The sequence below is a fragment of the Pelodiscus sinensis genome, chromosome 25, assembly GCF_049634645.1.
Source record: "Pelodiscus sinensis isolate JC-2024 chromosome 25, ASM4963464v1, whole genome shotgun sequence".
Taxonomy (NCBI): Eukaryota; Metazoa; Chordata; order Testudines; family Trionychidae; genus Pelodiscus; species Pelodiscus sinensis.
This window is the reverse complement of record NC_134735.1, coordinates 4,577,056-4,598,139: the sequence shown is the minus strand read 5'-3', so window position 1 is coordinate 4,598,139 and position 21,084 is coordinate 4,577,056. Positions and strand designations below refer to the sequence as shown.

The 21,084-nt window shown below is 58.6% G+C and overlaps 1 protein-coding gene across 1 annotated transcript in view; it reads left to right on the top strand.

The window, feature by feature from the left end:
- The window catches only part of TINAGL1 (tubulointerstitial nephritis antigen like 1), a 34,339-nt gene extending 13,593 nt beyond the window's left edge, over positions 1-20,746 (top strand). Inside the window, exons 5-12 of the mRNA XM_075909074.1 lie at positions 1,896-2,010; positions 6,081-6,204; positions 6,580-6,730; positions 8,090-8,279; positions 8,508-8,553; positions 10,879-11,002; positions 16,118-16,163; positions 16,400-20,746. Of these exons, the coding sequence (XP_075765189.1) occupies positions 1,896-2,010; positions 6,081-6,204; positions 6,580-6,730; positions 8,090-8,279; positions 8,508-8,553; positions 10,879-11,002; positions 16,118-16,163; positions 16,400-16,537 (934 nt within the window). The 3' untranslated portion in view covers positions 16,538-20,746. The remainder of the gene's footprint in view (positions 1-1,895; positions 2,011-6,080; positions 6,205-6,579; positions 6,731-8,089; positions 8,280-8,507; positions 8,554-10,878; positions 11,003-16,117; positions 16,164-16,399) is intronic.
- Positions 20,747-21,084: the final 338 nt, after the last annotated feature.

Genomic DNA, 21,084 nt, shown 5'->3' with positions numbered 1-21,084 from the left:
CCGCTCTGCCTGCCCAGGAGGTGGGAGGGTAAGGGCTAGACTAGTATGGATACGTTCCATCTCTGTCATGGACCAAGACAGAGCCCTGGACTCCCGAGAGACCTTGCTGGAATGGGCCATGCTGATCTTGGAGGAGCAGAATCTGGCGCTGAGGTGTCCAGCCATGGACACTGCTGCTTTTTGGTCCGTGTTCAACACCCTCATGCCCCCAAAGAACGTCTGGGCACCCCATTTCAAGGGCTACGTCTCGACTTCAGGCTTCTTTCGGAAGATGCTTTTCTGGAAGAGAGCATCCACACTGCAAAAGCGCCCCGAAAAAGCGATGTGCTTTTTCGAAAGAGAGCATCCCCATTGATCGGACGCTCTCTCGCATTTCAGTTGTGATTACGGAGGATGGAGTGGCCACCAGGGCACCTGAGCTTTTTCCTGGAGGCCTCTTCTTTCGAAAAAACACTCTTCCACATCCACATGAAAAGCTTTTTTAGAAAAAGTCTTCTTCCTCGTAGAATGAGGTTTACCGCCGTCGGAAAAACCCCTCCGTTCTTTTGACTTTCTGTCGAAATAACGCAGTAGCAGTGTGGACGTAAGTATTGTTTTTCGGGCAAAATTCTGCAGTGTGGACATACCCATGGAGGAGGAGGAGAAATTGGAGAAGGTCCAGAGAAGAGCAACACAAATCATTAAAGGCCTAGAAAGCATGAACTGTGAAGGAAGACTGAAAGAATTGGGTTTGTTTAGTCTGGAAAAGAGAAGACTGAGAGGGGACATGATAGTGGTTTTCAAGTATCTAAAAGGGTGTTACAAGGAGGAGGGAGAAAAATTGTTCCCTTTGGCCTCTGAGGACAGGACAAGGAGCAAGGGGCTTAAACTGCAGCAAGGGAGGTTTAGGTTTGACATGAGGAAAAACTTCCTGCCTGTCAGGGTGGTGAAACACTGGAATAAGTCGCCTAGGGAGGATGTGGAATCTTTATCACTGGAGATATTTAAGAGTAGAATCATAGAATACTAGGACTGGAAGGGACCTCGAGAGGTCATCGAGTCCAGTCCCCATGGCAGGACCAAATACTGTCTAGACCATCCCTGCTAGACATTTATCTAACCTGCTCTTAAATATCTCCAGAGATGGAGATTCCACAACCTCCCTGGGCAATTTATTCCAGTGTTTGACCACCCTGGCAGTTCGGAACTTTTTCCTAACGTCCAACCTAAACCTCTCTTGCTGCAGTTTAAGCCCCTTGCTTCTTGTTCTATCCTCAGAGGCCAAGATGAACAAGTTTTCTCCCTCCTCCTTATGACACCCATTTAGATACCTGAAAACGGCTCTCATGTCCCCCCTCAATCTTCTCTTTCCTAAACTAAACAAATCCAGTTCTTTCAGTCTTCCCTCATAGCTCATGTTCTCTAGATCTTTAATCATTCTTGTTGCTCTTCTCTGGACCCTCTCCAATTTCTCCACATCTTTCTTGAAATGCAGTGCCCAGAACTGGACACAATACTCCTGCTGAGGCCTAACTAGCGCAGAGTAGAGCGGAAGAACGACTTCTCGTGTTTTGCTCACAACACTCCTGTGAATGCCTCCCAGAATCACGTTGGCTTTCTTTGCAACAGCATCACACTGCTGACTCATGTTCAGCTTGTGGTCCACTATCACCCCTAGATCCCTTTCTGCCACACTCCTTCCCAGACTGTCGCTGGGAAGGTAAATAAATGTCTATCAGGGATGATCTAGACGGTGCTTGGTCCTGCCATGAGGGCAGGGGACTGGACTCGATGACCTCTCGAGGTCCCTTCCAGCTCTTGGAGTCTATGACTCTACGAGCCAAGCAGCCTCTCTGACGTGGGGCGGTGTCAGGCTGCTTTGCTCTCTAATCGGACCTGGGCCTGTCCCCTGCTAGCTGGAGAGCCGCCAACTACAGCCATTTCTGGGGAATGACGCTGGACGAAGGCATCCGCTACCGGCTGGGGACCATCAAACCGCCCCCCACGGTCATGAACATGAATGAGCTGCAGGTGAGTCTGTGTTGCCTGGTCCGAGCCTTAAAAGTCATGGGGGTTGGCTTGTGTCCCTCTGGGGTGTATCGTGGCTGGTGAGGGTCTCATCCTGGCTGTGGCACTTGAGTCCCACTCTCCTGTCCTGGCCTCCAGTCAGGTTTTGATACCTGTGTGTGTGTATGGGAAGAGGGGGGTGGAATTATCCCCTTTGAGAGACAGGTAGATTAAGTGACTTGACCGAGGTCATACTGCAAGTCTGCCAGAGCTGGGAATGGAACCACGGTCGTGTATAACCCTGTCCGACACTGACTCGCTTTCCTAGTCTAGCTAAGCATACCTGTGCCCCTCGTGCTGGAAATGGCTCCCTGCTTTGGGAGCCGCCCATGGTCTCAGAGACCTTTGATTACTGCAGAGCTGTGGAAGCCCTGGGCTGCCCCGATTCGATTTTACACACAGACAGTCCTTCACTGCGTGAGCTTCAAGGCCAAGTGCCTGAGCTGAGCCCAGGAGGGTCCATGTAACGGGGGGCAGGCCTGCCTGCAGTGCTCACCAGCGAGCAGGCGTGCCCAGAAGCATGCACGCACATGTGCACAAGTGTGCTGCTCACCCGGAGGCCTCAATGCACTAGCATGCACAGGGACTCGGGCACGGGGGCTGTGTGTCTCTGTGTGTAACCACAGGCGGCAGGGCGGCTCCGTGCCAGTTACGGCAGCCTGCTTTGAAGGCTGGTTCCGGATACAGGCAGGGGAAGGGGGCATATTCTCTGGAGGAGGCTGCGGTCTCCCCAGAGGAACCTCCAGGGCAGGGATCCAAAGCCATGCCTGGCTTTTTTTGGAGGCAGAAGTGGGCAAAGATCCCAGGCCTCGGAGTGAGGGGGAGAGCTCCATGGGGGTCTTGTGAGGCCCGTTCTGGTAACCCCAGCTCAGCAGATTCTGCCGCGCCGTCCCTGGATTCTTTTCCTTTTCTTCCCCTGTTTGTTTCCCATCGGAAAGCAAGTTCTGTGCGGGCCCCCAGGCCCTGCTGGGTCGCTGCTGAGTCTGCAAAGCCGGCCTGCTGCACGGTGCATTACCCCGGACACATTCTGTCCCCAAAGCCCTTCCCTCTGGGCATGACATTGCCATGGAGGGTGCCGCGGCCGGCGCGCGGGGAAGGCCGACCGAGCACTGCTCAGATCCGTTCTTTTCCAAGCACGTTCTTGGAGAGCAAGACGCTGTTTTTCCAGTCGGGACAGGGGAAGTCAGCTGGCTCGGCCGGGCAGGAAACGCAGGCTGTCAGCGGATGGGACAGGCTGTTCTTCCAGCTCACGCTATTGTTCACTGGCTGCCCTTTAGTATTTGTCTCTGGGCGCTTCTGTTTGACCCGGGACTCGGGGGCTGGCTAAGCCGGGGCAGGAAGAGGTGCAAAAGGAGGGAAAGGTTATTGCTGGGCGGTGGAGGGCGATTGATTTCATTCTGCACTCAGCTGGGCCAGGGGCTGGGCCAGGGGCTGCGCCCAGTCAGGTACGAGCTGCCCCTGCCCGACTGGGCGCTCCAGCTGGGAGCAGAGCTGTGCTGCTGCCGCACGGGGGTGGCAAAGATCGGGGGGCCTCAGGATTCAGTGGGCTCCGGTTCCAGGACCCTCAACAGCGCCTCCTGGTGGTGATGGCAGCAATGCAGCCACCCTAAAGCAGGGTGAAATACTCTGCCCATCCGCACCCTGCCCTGCTCCCCCTGCACGGTGCGGGTGCGTTAAGAGGCCTGGGCTTTGGAGTTGAAGACTGAGCTGCGATCCTGGCTCAGGGCTCTCCTGCTGCGGTGCAGGGCCGGGGCAAGTCTGCACAGTCGAGGCTGTTCTCCATCACTGCGGGGTCACCACGCCTTGCTGGCTGGGAGCCTCGTTTTTCACCAGGGACAGACGGAAAATCCAAGGCTCACCCCGAGCCCTAAAATAGTCCCGGGCAGCTCCCAGGCCCAGTTGATTATTTTTATCCTTCCTCCCACTGGGAGCCATGATCTGGCTGCGGCGCGGAGGGAGGAGGAAGGGAGATGCCACGGCTGGGATGGCCTGGCTTTGTTTTTCTTGGAGAGCCCCTATCACTGGCTCCTGGCATGAGATCGCTCAGGGGAGGAGATAAGCACCAGTATCAGCTCACCTTCCCTCGGCCCTGTGCGGGAGGCGCCCCTGTCCAAGGCTGAAGTGTCCTTCACTCCCTGGCCATGCGTATTTTTAGAGATGCTTCCTGATCACAGGGAAATGCTCCGCACTTGAATTGCATCCACCCCGGGACGTGGCTGGCAGGCATCAGGGGGCTGGCCAGTGCTGGACTCCCAGAACCCGAGCGCAACGCCCCTGGCGCTAGGGGCTGTACACGCCCAGGGAGAGGCAGCCCTGATCCAAGGCACCAGCAGTGTCACTAGATGAGACAGAGGAAGGATTCGGGTCCCCGAATGGAGGTGCAAAGGGTAGAAATTTCCAAAAAACCCAAGCGACTTATGAGCCAAACGCTCAGGATACAACTAGGCTGTGTCTAGACTGGCAAGTTTTTCCACAAAATCAGATGAAAAAAACTTGTTTTCCAAAAAACTTGCCAGCTGTCTACACTGGCCGCTTGAATTTCCGGAAAAGCACTGACGATCTCCTGTAAAATCATCAGTGCTTTTCCGGAAATACTATGCTGCTCCCATTCGGGCAAAAGTCTTTTTCCGAAAGACTTTTGCACAAAAGGGCCAGTGTAGACAGCACAGTAGTGTTTTCTGCAGAAAAGCCCTGATGGCGAAAATGGCGATCGGGGCTTTTTTGCAGAAAACCGCGTCTAGATTGGCCACGGATGCTTTTCCGCAAAAAGTGCTTTTGTGGAAAAGCATCCTGCTAATCTAGACGCGATTTTTCCGAAACTGCTTTTAACGGAAAACTTTTCCGTTAAAAGCATTTTCGGAAAATCATGCCAGTGTAGACGTAGCCTTACACTGCATCCCTCTTATGCAAAAGCCTATGCAAATAAAACACAGATTAGCATATTGCCGCACTTCATTTGCATAATTAGGGCCCGTTTTTGCGCAAGAGGCTTTTGTGCAAAAAGGAGAGCTACATCGACTCTGAGTTTTCTTGGCAAAAAATATGCTAATGAGGGACTCGTTTGCATGAGTCATGATCTCATTTGCATATTTTCTACTGATCTGTTTTTTCGGTAGGGTTTTTGTCCAAAACCAAGCAATGTGGATGTTTTCTTTTTGTGCAAAAACCCCTTTTCTCGCAAGATCGGTAAACTTCCTTTTTTGGGGCATAAGGATCTTGCAGGAAAAGGGGTTTTTGCGCAAAAAGAAAACATCCACACTGTTTTTGCACAAAAACCCTAGTGAAAAAACGGACCGGCAGAAAATATGCAAATGAGATTGTGATTCATGCAAATGAGTCCCTCATTAGCATATTTTGGCCGAGAAAACTCGTGTAGACGATCCCTTTTTGTGCAAAAGCCTCTCGTGCAAAAATGGACCCTAATTAATTATTCAAATGAAGTGCAGCAATATGCTAATCTGCGCTTCATTTGCATCGGCTTTTGCACAAGGGGGATGCAGTGTAGATTAGCCCCGTTGATGAACAATGGGACGCACTTGTCAGAGTGGAAGGGACCTTGACACGTCTTCTAGTCCTGCGCCTTTCACTCTCGGCAGGACTAAGTATGAGCAAGACCAGCTCTGACCGGGGCCTGTCAAACTCAGGCTCCTACTGCCTGTCCCGTTTGCCAAAGGGACTTAGGCGCTTTGTAAAGTTACCTAAGGCAAGGGGCATTAGGCACCTCCATCCCTCCGACGGTCTGAGCCCCGGTGCCTTGCGCAAAGTGAGTGGCAGAGTCCCAGCTCCCGAGTCCTGATCCGATTGCCGAGGGGCTTGGGATTAAGGCAGCTGCCGGGGGGGGGGGGGCGCTTGCTTGGGGGAGGCGTGGATCCTGGGGCGGGGGCAAGGCCAGGCTCTCAGCTGGCCTCGGGGTATCTTCTCTAGAAGGGCTCCTCTCTTGAATGCAGCCTGGAGCGCCAGCCGCCCTCGGCCGTGGTGTCCCCGGGGCTCAGCCCCCCGTGCCCCGCTGAGGCGCCCTGTCTCTGCCTCTGCAGATGAGCGCGGACGCCGACGAGCCGCTCCCCAGCCATTTCAACGCTGTCGCCAAGTGGCCCGGACTGATCCTCGAGCCGCTGGACCAGGGCGATTGCGCCGGCTCCTGGGCTTTCTCTACAGCAGGTGAGACGCCCGTCGGGCCGCGGCGCCCGGCACGGCGCTCTGGCAGGGGGCTGACGGGTGGCTGGTGCATCTGTTGCACTAGCGCCCTCCATACCTGTCTCTGCAAGACCCCGGCCACCCCCTCCTCTTGCTGCCAGGGCTCTGTCCTGCTGCTCAGCTGCTAGCGGGGCGGCTAGGACGGGCCCCGGCTCCCAGTTGCCCCGACTCGATTTGGCAATGCTGGACCCACCTGCCGTGTTGGCCTGTCCTTGGTGCCCCGCGCTGGCTGCTCCCTGTGCCAGATCAGGCCCCTGGGGGGAGGCTGACGGGCCGGGGGAAAGGGGAATGGCTGGTTCTGCTGTTAGAAGCCTCTTAACCACCCGAGTTTTCTCCCAGGGGTGGCTTCGGACAGGATCTCCATCCACTCCATGGGGCACATGACGCCTGCCCTGTCCCCCCAGAACCTCATCTCCTGCAACACCCGCAACCAGCAGGGCTGCAGCGGGGGCCGGATCGACCGGGCCTGGTGGTATCTGCGCAGGAGAGGGTGAGCCTGGCTGCTTCGGGAGCCGTGGGGCCAGGCCGGCCCGCAGCGGGGCAGCGCGAAGTGCCCGGATCTGTGTCTGGAGGTTCAGACCTCGGGGAGTGCGGGGCAGGGGGGCGGCTCAGAGTGGAGAGTCCCAGCTGGAGGGGAGCGGGGCAGGAATATGGCAGAGGCCTGAGGCTGGGCTTGAGGGGCACTGGCAAAGCCGTGTTGGGAGAGAGGGCAGGACGTGCTGCATTGTGGCCAGCTGCCAGAGCACGGTCTGCCCCCTGCACAGTTGCCTCCAATCTAAGGTGGGGCCAGCATATAGTCAAGCCATCATGGAGCTGCACTGGGAATGCCAGTCCTCTCTGTCCAGTCGTCCCGGGAGCCAGGGAGCAGCCCGTGGGCTGGGCCTGCTGGGGCAGAGCTCCGTTCCACATCATGCTGTGCATCCCTCTCTAACAGTCACCGTAGTGACAGAGATGTAGCCGTGTTAGTCTGGTGCAGCTGAAACAAAATACAGGACTATGTAGCACTTTAAAGACTAACAAGATGGTTTATTAGACGATGAGCTTTCGTGGGCCAGACCCACTTCCTCAGATCAAATAGTGGAAGAAAATAGTCACAACCATGTATACCAAAGGATACAATCAAAAAAATGAACACATATGAAAAGGACAAATCAAATTTCAGAACAGAAGGGAGATGGGGGGGGGGGGAGGTAAATGTCTGTGAGCTAATGATATTAGAGGTGATAATTGGGGAAGCTATCTTTGTAATGGGTAAGATAATTAATGTCTTTGTTTAGGCCGAGGCGTAAAGTGTCAAATTTAAGCATTACAAAGATAGCTTCCCCAATTATCACCTCTAATATCATTAGCTCAAAGACATTTACCTCCCCCCCCATCCCCTTTCTGTTCTGAAATTTGATTTGTCCTTTTCATATGTGTTCATTTTTTTGATTGTATCCTTTGATATACATGGCTGTGCCAATTTTCTTCCACTATTTGATCTGAGGAAGTGGGTCTGGCCCATGAAAGCTCATCCCCTAATAAACCATCTTGTTAGTCTTTAAAGTGCTACACTGTCCTGTTTTTTGTAACAGTCAACCTGTGGAACTCCTTGCCACAGGATGTTGTGAAGCCCAGGACTTTAACAGGGTTCTGAAAAAAACTAGATAAGTTAATGGAGGATAAGTCCATCAGAGGCTGGGAATGGGCGACAGGGGAGGGATCACGTGATGATTCCCTGTTCTGTTCACTCCCTCTGGGGCACCCGGCATTGGCCACTGTCGGCCGACAGGACACTGGGCTGGATGGACCTTTGGTCTGACCCAGCCTGGCCCTTCTGATGTTCTAACCCCGCCCCCTTGCCTCCTAGGGTGGTGACTGACAGCTGCTACCCCTTCACCAGCCGGGAGAAGGACAGCGCCCCCGCAGGCCTGCCCTGCATGATGCACAGTCGCTCCACGGGCCGAGGGAAGAGGCAAGCCACCCAGCAGTGCCCCAACCCCCAGACCCACTCCAACGAGATCTTCCAGTCGACCCCCGCCTACCGCCTCTCCTCCAGCGTAAGTGCTGCTGTCCCGCCGGCCGGCCAGGCTGTGGGTTTGGCTGGTGCCCTGTGCGGAGCCCAGCCCCCCTGGGCTGGCCCAGGAGGCTGGAGGCTGTCCCCACCCGCTCAGGGCCAGCAGGCATCGGAGGGGTGGGGAGAGAGCTAACCTGGGTTAAAGCCCAGGGTCTCCCCAGCTACCCCCCTCCCGGTCTGGGGGTGACCCAGCCCTGCTCTGTGATTGCAGGAGAAGGAGATCATGAAGGAACTGATGAAGAACGGACCTGTGCAAGGTAAGGGATGCCCCCCGTTCCTCCAGCCCCTGCTGCAGGGAATCCCCTCCCCCATCTGACTCAGGCACAGACCCCCTGACCTCCCAGCCCCAGGGAGCCCCCTGCCTGTGCAGACCCTGTTACTAGTGGCTAGGCGATTGGCCTCCTTTTGGGCCAAGCCTCTTCCCCCACGTCTGTCCGGCAGCTGCCCTCTGCAGCCATCCCTGGCTGCATCCAGCGCCAGGACCTTGCTTTGGGCGTGGAGCTGGCGGGGAGATATTAGCCTGGCGTGCCGGGCTTGGAGGAACCCATCCGGTCTTAGGCACTGAAGGACTCTGCGACGCCAGGTGATTGTGAGGGCCGGCCGGCTGGAAAGTAGGGGACTTTCCCGGCAGAAACGTATCTGAGGCAGCAGCTCAGCGGGGTTTTGAGGGTCCCATCCTGTAGCAAGAGGAGACAGGAATTAGACGCAGCCTGGGCGTGAGTCTAGAGCCAGGACCTTTGTGCTGTGTTTGTACAGCTCCTAGCACAACGGGGTCCCAGTCTGTGACTGCGGGCCCCACAACCGTACAGAATAGAGACGGCGGCGTCAAAGATGATACCCAGACTATACACTTGAGTGAACTCAGTAATGCTGTTCATTAAGGGCTAGCCTGTTCCAGGCAGCGTACAGACACGAAGTCGCAGACTTACGGCTTTTTGTTTGTGCAAGTGTTTGTTTCAACATTTAAAAAAATTGTCCGTTGGTATTTAAATCTCTGGAGAGTCAGTTTCACGGACTATATCAAGGTCCTTGGTTTTCCGTTTTTCTTTTCTTTTCTGTACAGTAGTAGCGTTTCTTGAAAACATTTTTTAAAAAGGATCAGAAATCGGTGCCAAAAAATTCACTTCCCCCTTCTCTGGGTACATACAGGCAGTCCCCGGGTTACATGGATCCGACTTACATTGGATCCCTACTTACAAACGGGGTGAGGCAACCCCGCACTAGCTGCTTCCCCCCAGCAAACCAGGGAGACGCGACGCTAGCGCCCCCCCCCCCAGCAGACCAGGGAGACGCGGAGCCACTTTTCTCAGCAGACACCTCAGCTTGAGAATAAAGGACTGAGGGAAGTGAGGTTTGGGAGAATAAAACGGAGCTCTGGAGAAATGTTTGGCTAGAGTTTCCCCTACAATATGTACCGGTTCCGACTTACATACAAATTCAACTTAAGAACAAACCTACAGTCCCTATCTTGTATGTAACCCGGGGACTGCCTGTATTGGAGGATGGGAGGACAGAAAAAAAAAGCAGCCAACAGAGAAAAGCAAAAGTATAAAAGTAAAAGCTGTGGCATATGGTGGTTTATTTCACAAATTGCACACTGTTCTCACGCATTGCCTGTCAAACTTTAACAGAGCCTCCCGTGTACATTTCATCTAACTTCTTACAACCTAAACACAACTCTCTGCTGTACTGGATTTTCTTAATGTCAATTTATTTTCCTGTTCTTGAGTGGACCTACATCTGGGTGAAAATCTCTAAAAACGGAGTGCTAGCTTTTGTGACACCTGGAACATGTTCAGTAAAAATCAGTAGATACTGAAAACCAAGGGCTGTAAGTGTGCCAAGCTAGGTAGTCGCCTCCAGACCCTAGCTCAGCACTGCAGGTTACCACACTTGCATGCTCACATGGGCAGGTGCCCGGTGACAGGAAGGGTGATGCTGTTTAATGATTAACAAACTGTAAAATTCTTCGGCTTGTTGAATGGATAGTAAAGCCGCAGTTAAGCTGATTCATGGTCTCTGTGGCACAAGTCCGGCTCTCCCATCACGAGGACCATGTTCAATTATTAACTGCAGGTAGCTGATTGCAAATTCCTGTTGGCTTGATTTTTAATCTGCATGACCCTATGTTTTGCAAACGCTCCCTCTGCAAGACTGGCACAACAGCCTAACGGGGTGAGAGAAATCCTGCTCAAAAACCCGGAGATGTTCATCCCATCTGCACTAGGCTGCCATATGTTTTCAGCCTGGCTGACTTTCCATTGAGATAAGCAAACAAACAAGAAAGAACAAAAGTCAAGTCTGCTGGGGGCGAGAGCGTAGCGTGTGCATCTCAGCCCGAGCGAGCATGCTGCGGTAACTCCACCTCACACAAAATGCTCCAGGACATGTAAATGTGCGGTACACACAACCTCCTCCACCAAAGTCACCTAGCTACTGACACCACAGGCAGAGGATAAGCGGGGGCATCGGCCGGGAAGGGTGTCTGGTCTCAAGGAAGCAGAGTGAGCCCTGCACACCTAGATGATCCCTATCTGTCTCCTCGCCCCATGGTAACATTGTTCTCTCCTCCCCATCAACAGCCATTATGGAGGTTCATGAGGATTTCTTTGTGTACAAGAGCGGGGTTTATCGGCACACGCCAGTGACAGCTGGGAAGCCGGAGCACCACCGGAGACAGGGCACCCACTCGGTGAAAATCACAGGGTAAGGAGGGCCGGTTGCTGCCTCTTGCGCTGTAGCAATTTTTGTGTGTGCGTGCACGTGCCTGCCAGACGTGTTGGGCAGCGTTACCTGGTTCTGGGGACGGAGAAGGGGGCGTGGGCGACGGCTGGGAGTTGGTGGGGTGTCCAGGTGTGTCGGGAGGGCGGGTCTGGTGTTCCCAAGCGCTGTGCAGGCGTGGGCACCGAAAGGAGCGTGAGGGGGTGTTGGTATTATGGGGCGGTGTCACACCGAGGCACTGGGCGGTTTGCCAAAGGGGCAGGGTGCTGTGTATGCGGGGGCGTTCGCCGGCTGGCCTGCGAGTGGCATTGAACGCGTGCCAGGCTGGCACTGTCTCTAGAGCGAGGAACCAAAGCCCTGTGGGGCCAGGCAGGGAAAGCAGAGGCAGATGGGCAAGGCTACTCCCCTCTGCGGGGAAAGCGAAAGTTTTTCCCCAGGCTGTGCCCCAGGGAGTCTCCGGGAACCACTGCCCTCAGTGGGGCGGGGGCTGCCTAGCAGCTCAGTCTCCCTCCAGAGCCAGCCTGCCCAGCCCCCACCGGTCCCCAGGAGAGCCGGGGCTGTGTGGGCCAGCCCTCATTGCCACAGGAGAGACCGCCAGGCCGGTGTCTCCAGCAGCCTGGTCCGGCCCCAGTGCCCCTCATGCCCGCTGGGCCCATCTTGCTGAATCAAAGAGGAAAAATAAACTCATGAAGAACACGGGGGGGTGGGGGGGGGGCGGGTTAATGCTTGTGAGAGCAGCCGGGCCTGGCGCCTGGCACAGGTTGGAATCACAGAGCACTAGAACTGGGAGGGACCTCGAGAGGTCATCCAGTCCAGGCCCCCGCCCTCTCGGCAGGACCAAGCACCATCCTGACCGGTGTTTCTCAGCCAACAGTACGAGTCCTCTCGGGGGCACTCGAGAGAAGTCGGGGCGGGGGGGGGGAAACGTCAGCACCACTGAAATGTGGAGAAACCTGAAATTTTGTGGTACGTTTTACAGCGCTGGATTATTTTGGTACTTTTTACACCCAAAAATGCCATCACCCGCCCGGCTACGATGAAGTTGTTTAAACAAATGTGTTGCAACGGTAGAAACAAAATGTGTGTGTCTGAAAACTGTAGGGACTGGGGGGACTTATTTTTTTTTAAAAGGGGGGGTGTTTTATAAACAAAAGTTGAGAACCACTGGTCTAGACCATCCCCGACAGGGTCTGTCTAACCTGCTCTTAACTATCTCCAGAGATGGGGATTCCACAACCTCCCTGGGCAACTTATTCCAGTGTTTCACCACCCTGGCAGTTAGGAACTTTTTCCTAATGTCCAACCTAAACCTCCCTTGCTGCAGTTTAAGCCCCTTGCTTCCTGTGCCAGCCTGCCCTTCCCTGCGCTAGTCCCGTCCAGCGCCCTGCACTCAGCTCTGCCAGTAGGGTGGCCAGGTGTCCAATTTTGAACCGGACAGTCCAGTAGTTGAGGATTCTGTCCGGGAAACAAATTGAGAAAATAGGTCCAGTATTTTCTAATTAGGTAAGTGTTAATATTATTAGGAGTATCAGTACGTAGTTGTGCACTGCCTGGCTCACGCTGCGTCGGTGTGTTTACCAGCCAGGCAGTACGCATCTCCTGCGTCGCCGGGACCGTGCGGGGGACGGGCAGTGCCCCGGGATCTGCGTGCACCCGGATCAGTCCCGCTCCCCGCCAGCCGGTTTCCCCACTCCGCCTGACCCCCTCCCAGCCAGCCCCGCTCCCCTCCTGGCCAGTTCCGCCCCCCCCCCCCCCAATCTGAGATCAAGTGTGTCCAGTATTTTTTTTTGAAGCCACCTGGTAACCCTTTCTGCCAGTGCCCTCCAACCCCGGCCTGCAGCCCCCCTGCTGTCCTACCCCTGAGCATCCGCACTAGCATCCGCTGGGTTTGTGCTTAGCAGCAGCCGGGGCTGCCGCGGTGGAACGCTGGTGCCACCTGGGCGGCTGAGGCCTGAATCCTGTCCCTGCGGCAGATAAGGCCAAAATGCCCATTGGCCCCCCCAGGGATGCAGGAAGGGGTGGGGGTAACCCCAGCATGGCCTGTGCCCAGGCAGCATCCCTGGCTGTATGGACGCGGGTACCTGGGCGATGCAAGCGCCAACCGCCCCGTCTGCCTGCCTTGTTCTCGCCGTTAGGCCGGGCGCTTGCTCCCCACAGGGGCACCCCCCGTCCCTGTCACCAGGATGGGCCAGCTGGCAGCACAGCCTGTGGCGGCTCCCAGGTCTGCCGGGCTCTCCGCTGAGTCATTTCCAGGCACAGCCCTTGAGAAACGCTCCCTGGGTCTGGGAAGACCCGTCTCTCCTGCAGCGGAGGAAGGGAGTTCTCCTTCCGTGGGCTGGAGAGGAAGCGTGGGGCGGCGGGGTGGGGGGAGAGATGAAAGGAGGGGGAAGTGAGTCCTGTGCTTTGGGGCCCGCCGGCCGTGAGTCACGCTTGGCGGCGCTCGGAGGAGGGGGTCGAACCCCCGCTTTGTGCCGACCGAACCGCCGGGGATGGGCTGCGGCGCCCCCTCGGGATGGGACTCCAAGTGGGGCCCCCACTCGGGCTCCGAGCTAGCTGAGTCCCCCCTCGGCCCTTCTGGGCTACGGCCTTCTGCTCGGGCACCCCCGTCCCAGCTGCAAACGGGCCGGGCCGACAGCGCTCCCAGACCGGACGGACCGGTCCGTCTAGTCTGCGTCACTTGGCGCCCCTAGTTCAGCCTGGGGCGCGGGCTGGGGAGGGGACAGACGCCCCAGCCCAGGGCGGTGGGTTGGGGTGGAGGAGCATCGGCAGAACTGGGTGGGGCTGAGCGTGCGAGGACAGGGATGGGGCGGGCTGGGGGCTGGGAGCGAGGGGCACTGGCTAGAGCTGTGGAGGGTGGAGGAGCCTACACCTAGGACAGCAATGTGCAGGGCCCAGGGTTGGAGCGGTGTGGGGGGGGGGGGCCGGCCGAGGGCTGGAGTAGGAGGGGAGTGGGCCGGTGGGGGGGGCAGGGCTGGAGTAGGAGGGGAGTGGGCCGGTGGGGGGGGCAGGGCTGGAGTAGGAGGGGAGTGGGCCGGTGGGGGGGCAGGACTGGAGTAGGAGGGGAGTGGGCCGGTGGGGGGGCAGGACTGGAGTAGGAGGGGAGTGGGCCGGTGGGGGGGGCAGGGCTGGAGTAGGAGGGGAGTGGGCCGGTGGGGGGGGGCAGGGCTGGAGTAGGCGGGGAGTGGGCCTGTGGGGGGGGCAGGGCTGGAGTAGGCGGGGAGTGGGCCGGTGGGTGGGCGCAGGGCTGGAGTAGGAGGGGAGTGGGCCGGTGGGGGGGGCAGGGCTGGAGTAGGAGGGGAGTGGGCTGGTGGGGGGGGGCAGGGCTGGAGTAGGAGGGGAGTGGGCCGGTGGGGGGGGGCAGGGCTGGAGTAGGAGGGGAGTGGGCCGGTGGGGGGGGGCAGGGCTGGAGTAGGAGGGGAGTGGGCCGGTGGGGGGGGCAGGGCTGGAGTAGGAGGGGAGTGGGCCGGTGGGGGGGGCAGGGCTGGTGTAGGAGGGGAGTGGGCCGCTGGGGGGGGGGGCAGGGCTGGAGTAGGAGGGGAGTGGGCCGGTGGGGGGGGGGCAGGGCTGGAGTAGGAGGGGAGTGGGCCGGTGGGGGGGGGCAGGGCTGGAGTAGGAGGGGAGTGGGCCGGTGGGGGGGGCCGGGCTGGAGTAGGAGGGGAGTGGGCCGGTGGGGGGGGGCAGGGCTGGAGTAGGAGGGGAGTGGGCCGGTGGGGGGGGCCGGGCTGGAGTAGGAGGGGAGTGGGCCGGTGGGGGGGCAGGGCTGGAGTAGGAGGGGAGTGGGCCGGTGGGGGGGGCAGGGCTGGAGTAGGAGGGGAGTGGGCCGGTGGGGGGGGGCCGGGCTGGAGTAGGAGGGGAGTGGGCCGGTGGGGGGGGCCGGGCTGGAGTAGGAGGGGAGTGGGCCGGTGGGGGGGGCCGGGCTGGAGTAGGAGGGGAGTGGGCCGGTGGGGGGGGAAGGGCTGGAGTAGGAGGGGAGTGGGCAGGAGTGGGGGGCACTGGCAGAGCTATGCAGAGGAGGGTTGTCCAGCACTTGCCCCCTCTGTTCCTGGCTCCATCCCTTCGCATTTGCCTCCCTCCCCCCCCCCCCCCCGTGCTAACGCTGCCTGGCTGGGTTCCTGGAGCGAGCTTGGCCCTTGGGCGGGAGCCATGACTTCGGGGCTCTGCGCCATCTCCCCGAGCCAGGAAACTAGCAAATCTAAACAACCCCCCCGCCTGGCACCTCTGCAGCCTGCAGCCCAAACCTGAGCACTGAAAATAAACCGTGCGTCGCCGTGGTTACCCCTCCCACACCAGGCGCCAAACACTCCCGCGGGCGGCGGGGCGAGCCTGACGCCCTGCGCGAGCCCGGAGGCGCCTTCCCCCGTCCTCTCTGGGCCTGCTCACGGGAGAGCCGCGGCGGCCAGCGTGCAAAAAGCCACCCACCAGCCAGGTCCAAGGAGCGGAGCGAGGCCACGTTTACACTCACGCCAGAATCAGGGCCCACCCAGCTCCACATGCGTGTGGGGCAGAGGGGTTGCCCAGTGACTCCTCTTCTGTTCGTTCCCGCTGGGGCACCTGGCGTTGGCTTCTGGGGGTGGCCAGATGCAGAGCGGCCGTTCCCATGTTCTCCCGAGGAGCGTTGGCTCTGGCTTGGCTTGCACGGCCACTGTGCCACGTGCGTGTTCCCCACCCCCGGTTCACGGCTGCCCCCGGCGGGAGCACGTGACGCCGAAGGGCTCGGATGAGCCGGGTGCATCTTATCCAGGCGCTAGGCTCAGCCGTGCTGCTGGGTTTTCACTGGCACTGGGCACAGAGAACCTGCGAATAGGCCACGGAGACGCCACGATTCCACGGGGGGGTCGGTCCAGATCATGAGCCAAGGGAGCCAGTGCACCTTCCGGAGGATTAAACCCCGGAGGCTTGGTCTCCAGGGCCTGTTGGCCACTGCCTTTCACCAGAGCGGATCCATGTAACTGCCTTGTAGGGGGGAAAAGCACCAGAGTTCGGCACCGGCTCCTCCTGCCAGGCATGAGTTGGGCTGGATCCCTTAGGGGAGTGCTGCTCCCCCCGACCCAGAGCCAGAGCCGCGCAGCTGACCATCTGTTCCTTTCGCTCCTGCCGCAGGTGGGGAGAGGAGAGGACGCCCCGTGGGCAGACCCAGAAGTACTGGGTGAGTGCCGCATGGATCCTTCCCATCCCCGGCCGCGGGCAATGAAACCAGCCTGGCACCGCAGCCCCTGCATGCCGGGGGCTGTGCGGGTCGGTTGGTGCGCGGCGGGCGGGTTCGTGTCCCACCGGCGCGGAAACGCCAAGGGGCAGTCGGAAGGCGGAGGGGGGCAGCCTGCAAGGAGGTGGGCCGCCTGCAGACTCGGCTGCTGACGTCTTTTTCTTGCCCCCCTCCCGCAGGTCGCTGCCAACTCCTGGGGCAAGCACTGGGGAGAGGCCGGCTACTTCCGCATCGCCCGGGGCGCCAACGAGTGCGAGATAGAGACCTTCGTGGTGGGTGTCTGGGGCCGCGTCAGCATGGAGGACATGCGGAAGTGAGCCAGCCGGCCGGCCTTGCCTCCCCCGGCCCCGCCACGCCCCGCCAAGCCACAGTGATCTGGACTCAGCCACAGGCCCCTGCTGCAGACCCTGGTCTCCTTCACGCCCCCGAAGGATCCCCTGCCGGCCGCCGGCCTCTCCCAGAGCTACGTGTGGCTCTGGGAGGTCTGGCACCCCGGGGCCTGGGAGAGTTCATGGAGCTGCCCCTGAGGCACGTCGCCCTTTCCTGGCAACACCCCCTTCCTGCCCAGTCCCCAGCCGGAGACGGGCTGGGGTCCCTCAGGGATGCTGCTTAGTGAGGGGCAGGTCTCCTGTTCGCGCTCCTCGGGCGGGGCCTTCGTGCCGTGGCTGGGGCGCCCGACGTGCGGCCCGTGGAAGTGAGGCAGCCCCGCGCTGGCCTCTGGGGATGACGCTGCCGCCCTCGGGGTCCCCTTGCCCCAGCCTTGTCCCCCAGCACTGGGCTTTTCCCCAGAGAGCTGAAGGGGTCCCTGGGGCTTCCTGGACCGCCCCCCCCGCCCGCTCTTGAGAGACCAACCTATAGTTAACCCTTTCAACTCCCCCGGGAAAGCAGTCTGGCCCTCCTGCCGCCAGGGCACCACTGAGCCACGCCCTTGTCAGGCCAGGGGCAGGTGTTTACCCCTTTGCCTCTTGCCAGTGGGCGAGGAGGTGGCACAGCTGGCACGGGGAGCAAGAGCCTCTCGCCTGAGCACGGAGCCGGGCAGGGGGGGTTTCACTAGCCTCGCTGCTGCAGTGGGTCGGGGGAGTGGCTAACGTGGCTGTTCTCTCTCCCCCCCACCCCCAGCCATTACACATCTCTAGCATCTCCTCAATCCTTAACACCCCGAGCAGCACACGGTCTCCTGCAGGAACCCCCCGCTGCACCCCTGGGTGCACACCTGGGTCTCCCATGCCAGGCTCCAGGGATCTCCAAACACAGAGACACAAGCGCAGACACAGACACAAGCACACACAGACACAAGCACACACGGACACAAGCAGACACACGGACACAAGCACACACACGGACACAAGCAGACACGGACACAAGCACGCAGACACGGACACAAGCATACACACAGATACAAGCACACACACCCACATGGACACAAGCACACACAGAGACACGGACACACGCACAGACACACACACACACACACACACACACACACACCTGCCCTTCCACAGCCCCCCTCTCCTCCACGCTGGCGCTGCCCTGCTCCCCAGTGTCTCCCCTCCAACCCACCTCGTGCAGGGCCCACCAGGGCCAGGCTGGGTTTCTGCTGACACCGCGGGGGCGGTGCACTCGCCCGTAGCTTATGTGTGCTGAGCCCTTGAAAGTGTGTCCCCAGCCCCTGGCTGTTTAACCCCGGCCCCACGCTTTGTCCTGGCCGGCAGGGTCTTAGCGCCTAATCCCAGCCTGGCTAAACAGGCCATTGTTGGGAGCCGGAGGCCGCTGGGGCGTTTGCGTTCGGTGCCCTTGCTGGCGCTGTCAGCGGCGCGGCCCGAGTCGTGACATAAGCCCCCGGCCTTTCATGTCCCTGTTAAAACAGCCCCGTGCTTCTGCCTGGCTGGAGCGGCGGGGCCGGAAAAGGGGCTTACAACCAGAGTGGGAACCCTGGGGTGACCGCAGGGGCAGAGATCAAAGCCAAGGCTGGAGGGGTCAGGATGGAGAGATGCAGCACACTGGACTTTGGGGCAGGCCTGAGACGAGGGGCACCTGGGTCGGACTTTGCTTCCTTCCTGGGCTGGGGGTGCTACCACAGGGGTGGGGAACCGTCTTGGAGTCAGTAGCTGCTGACCCCCAGAAAAATCAGTCAGCTGCTCCCCACATTCCCCTTACACATCAGAGCCTAGGGGGGACCCAGGCTGTGGGCACCCCTCTGCTTTGGGGTGGGGCCAAAAATGAGGAGGTGTGGGGGTCTGGGCAGGAGGGAGGGTGCAGGTGTGGGCTGGGGATTGGTGGGTCTGGGAGGGTGGCTGGGTGCAGGTTCTGGGCAGGAGGGGAGCCACAGCGCTGAAGAGCCAGCTCCCCGATGCTGTGGGGAGCCCTGAGCCTGGGGTGGCAGATCCAGGCAAGCCAGGGACTAAATCCAGCCCCCGGGCCATAGGTCCCCACCCCTGCTCTAACAGCAAAGCAACCAGCTGGGAAACTCCCTACCCCCCACCACCTCAGTGCCTGAAGCTCTCCAGACTTCTGCTGCTATCCATTGCCCCTGCCACTCTGCTTCCCCGCAGGCCCCTGGGCAGCCCTGGGAATTTGTGGTTTGGCTCCGAAGGGCTTGGAGCATGTAGAGATGCCCCATGACCAAGCAGCTCTCGGCACTCATGCTGGGGAGCAGAAGTGTTTGTCTCCGGACAGGGCAAAGATGGAGCAAAGCCAAAGGGCACCCTTGACTCCACTCAGTGGCTACGTCTAGACTGGCATGATTTCCCAGAAATGCTTTTAACGGAACAGTTTTCCGTTAAAAGCATTTTCGGAAAAGAGCGTCTAGATTGCTACAGATGCTTTTCCGCAAAAGCACTTTTTACGGAAAAGCATCTGTGGCCAATGTAGACGCGCTTTTGCACAAAAAAGCCCCAATCGCCATTTTCGCAATCAGGGCTTTTTTGCGGAAAACAAATCTCAGCTGTCTACACTGGCCCTTTTGCGCAAAAGTTTTGTGCAAAAGGGACTTTTGCCCGAATGGGAGCAGCATAGTATTTCCGCACAAAGCACTGATTTCTTACAGTAGGAAGTCAGTGCTTTTGTGGAAATTCAAGCGGCCAGTGTAGATGGCTGACAAGTTTTTCCAGAAAAGCGGCTGATTTTCTGGAAAAACTGGCCAGTCTAGACACAGCCAGTGTGTGACACTCGGCATTTCAGTGGCAAACTCATACGCAGACCCTGGAGTGGGTTTTCTACTCCCCTCCATGATTCTACCCCACCTGAAATGCTGCTCTGCCCAGTGCCTGCCCTCCTGTGGCAAATTCCCATTGTCCCACTCAGATCGTAGCTGTAAAAAACCATCAAAAATTCCTCACCTGCCCGGCTCCCTGGCTGAGAAAGAAACGGTGCTGACGTGAAGGGCAGAGCCTTCAAAGAGTGCAACAGCCGGCTCTCCATGTGCAAATGGGTGTGTGCGCAGCCAGCCCTGCCTTTGTGCTTTGCACACGCAGGAGTTGCTCACTAGGGGATGAAATTTGCCCCTGTGCAGATGCGGGCGCACGGAGCTTTTGGGGCACTAGCCTGAGGTGCATTCCACACCAGGGGCGCTGAGGGAGGCCTCTAACATCTGTGTCTGAGCTGTGGACCCAGGTAAAACAGGGCCCCAAAGGAACGGAGACATTCCTCCACCTGCTGTGCAGCTGGCTTCCAACCAGAGTTCTCCGCCAGCCGCAGCTCTAAGCTGCACCCAGCTGGGAGATGGCTCCGTAGAAAGCCAGGCAACTCCAGGGCCGCAGTCTTAGCCGAGTGGAACTAAAACCAGTGTTCCCTCTCGTCCATCCCTGGGTAGATTTTCCCCATTATGCGCGGAATAAATGTGTATGTGCACCAAGGCGTGACAAATGTGCACCAGCAGGAGAAACAAAAAAAACCAAGCTGTGGGCGCTCTGCTGATAAGCTGGGTGGCATTTGACTCTCTCCTGAGTACAGCTTCCAGGGAACACTGACGGAAACTTTCTCCCTAGCCTGTCACTTTCCAGGACAAGCAAGGAATCTGCCTTATCCCTATGGTGCTAACGGGCCCACTGCAAGAAAATGTCCATTGCTAAGGTCCTTGATTTGGGGAATTTATCCTTCTGTCGATGTCAGTGCAAACACCTCCCCCCCCCCCCCCTTTGACTTCTGTGGGAGCTGCTCTCAGCCTCCGGGAGCTAACGTTACCCTTCGCAATGTTTGCTGATGGACTCCCAGTTTCCCCTGGTTCTTGCAGCCTGGAGCAGGGGACAGACGCGCTCTCAGTGTCTCTCCGGACCCAAAGGGTCGTTACTGTCAGGCCAAAAGCCCCGTCCACACAGAGAGGAGAGAGGCTGTCCAAGAGGGGCAGGTGCTTTGCCAGGATGCTGGAGGGGCCGTGCTTAACAGCACGGCTGTGTCCAAAGGCAAAGCAAGATCACAATCCACCTGCTGAGCCAGCTGGCGGGCTGCGCGGCGGGGTTGCATTTTAAGAGTCTTATGTATTTATTGTGCTTTTTATTATTTGTACATAAAATTATTGACGCGTCTTATCAGCACAACTCCGGCTTTCCACTGGGCCCGGCTGGATTTCCCCAGGGGGAGTTCGCCTGCTCCAGCCTGCTGCACTTGACAGTCAAGCGCGGGGGACCTCGCGGGGCATCGGCTAGCCTGGCTTGCGGTATCGCCCGGCCCACAGATTTCTGGACGCCTGAATCCAGCCCGGACCGCCAGCTGAGCTAAAGGGCATTGTTTTAGCAAAACACCCTCCCCCTTGCTTTAAAGTCTACCCGCCATGGAGCCCCGCCCCGCCCCGGGGACATTCCAGGGGTTAATCGCCTTCGGTGTGAACAAATTGGGGCCTGAATGCATCTGGATTCATTGTCCAGCC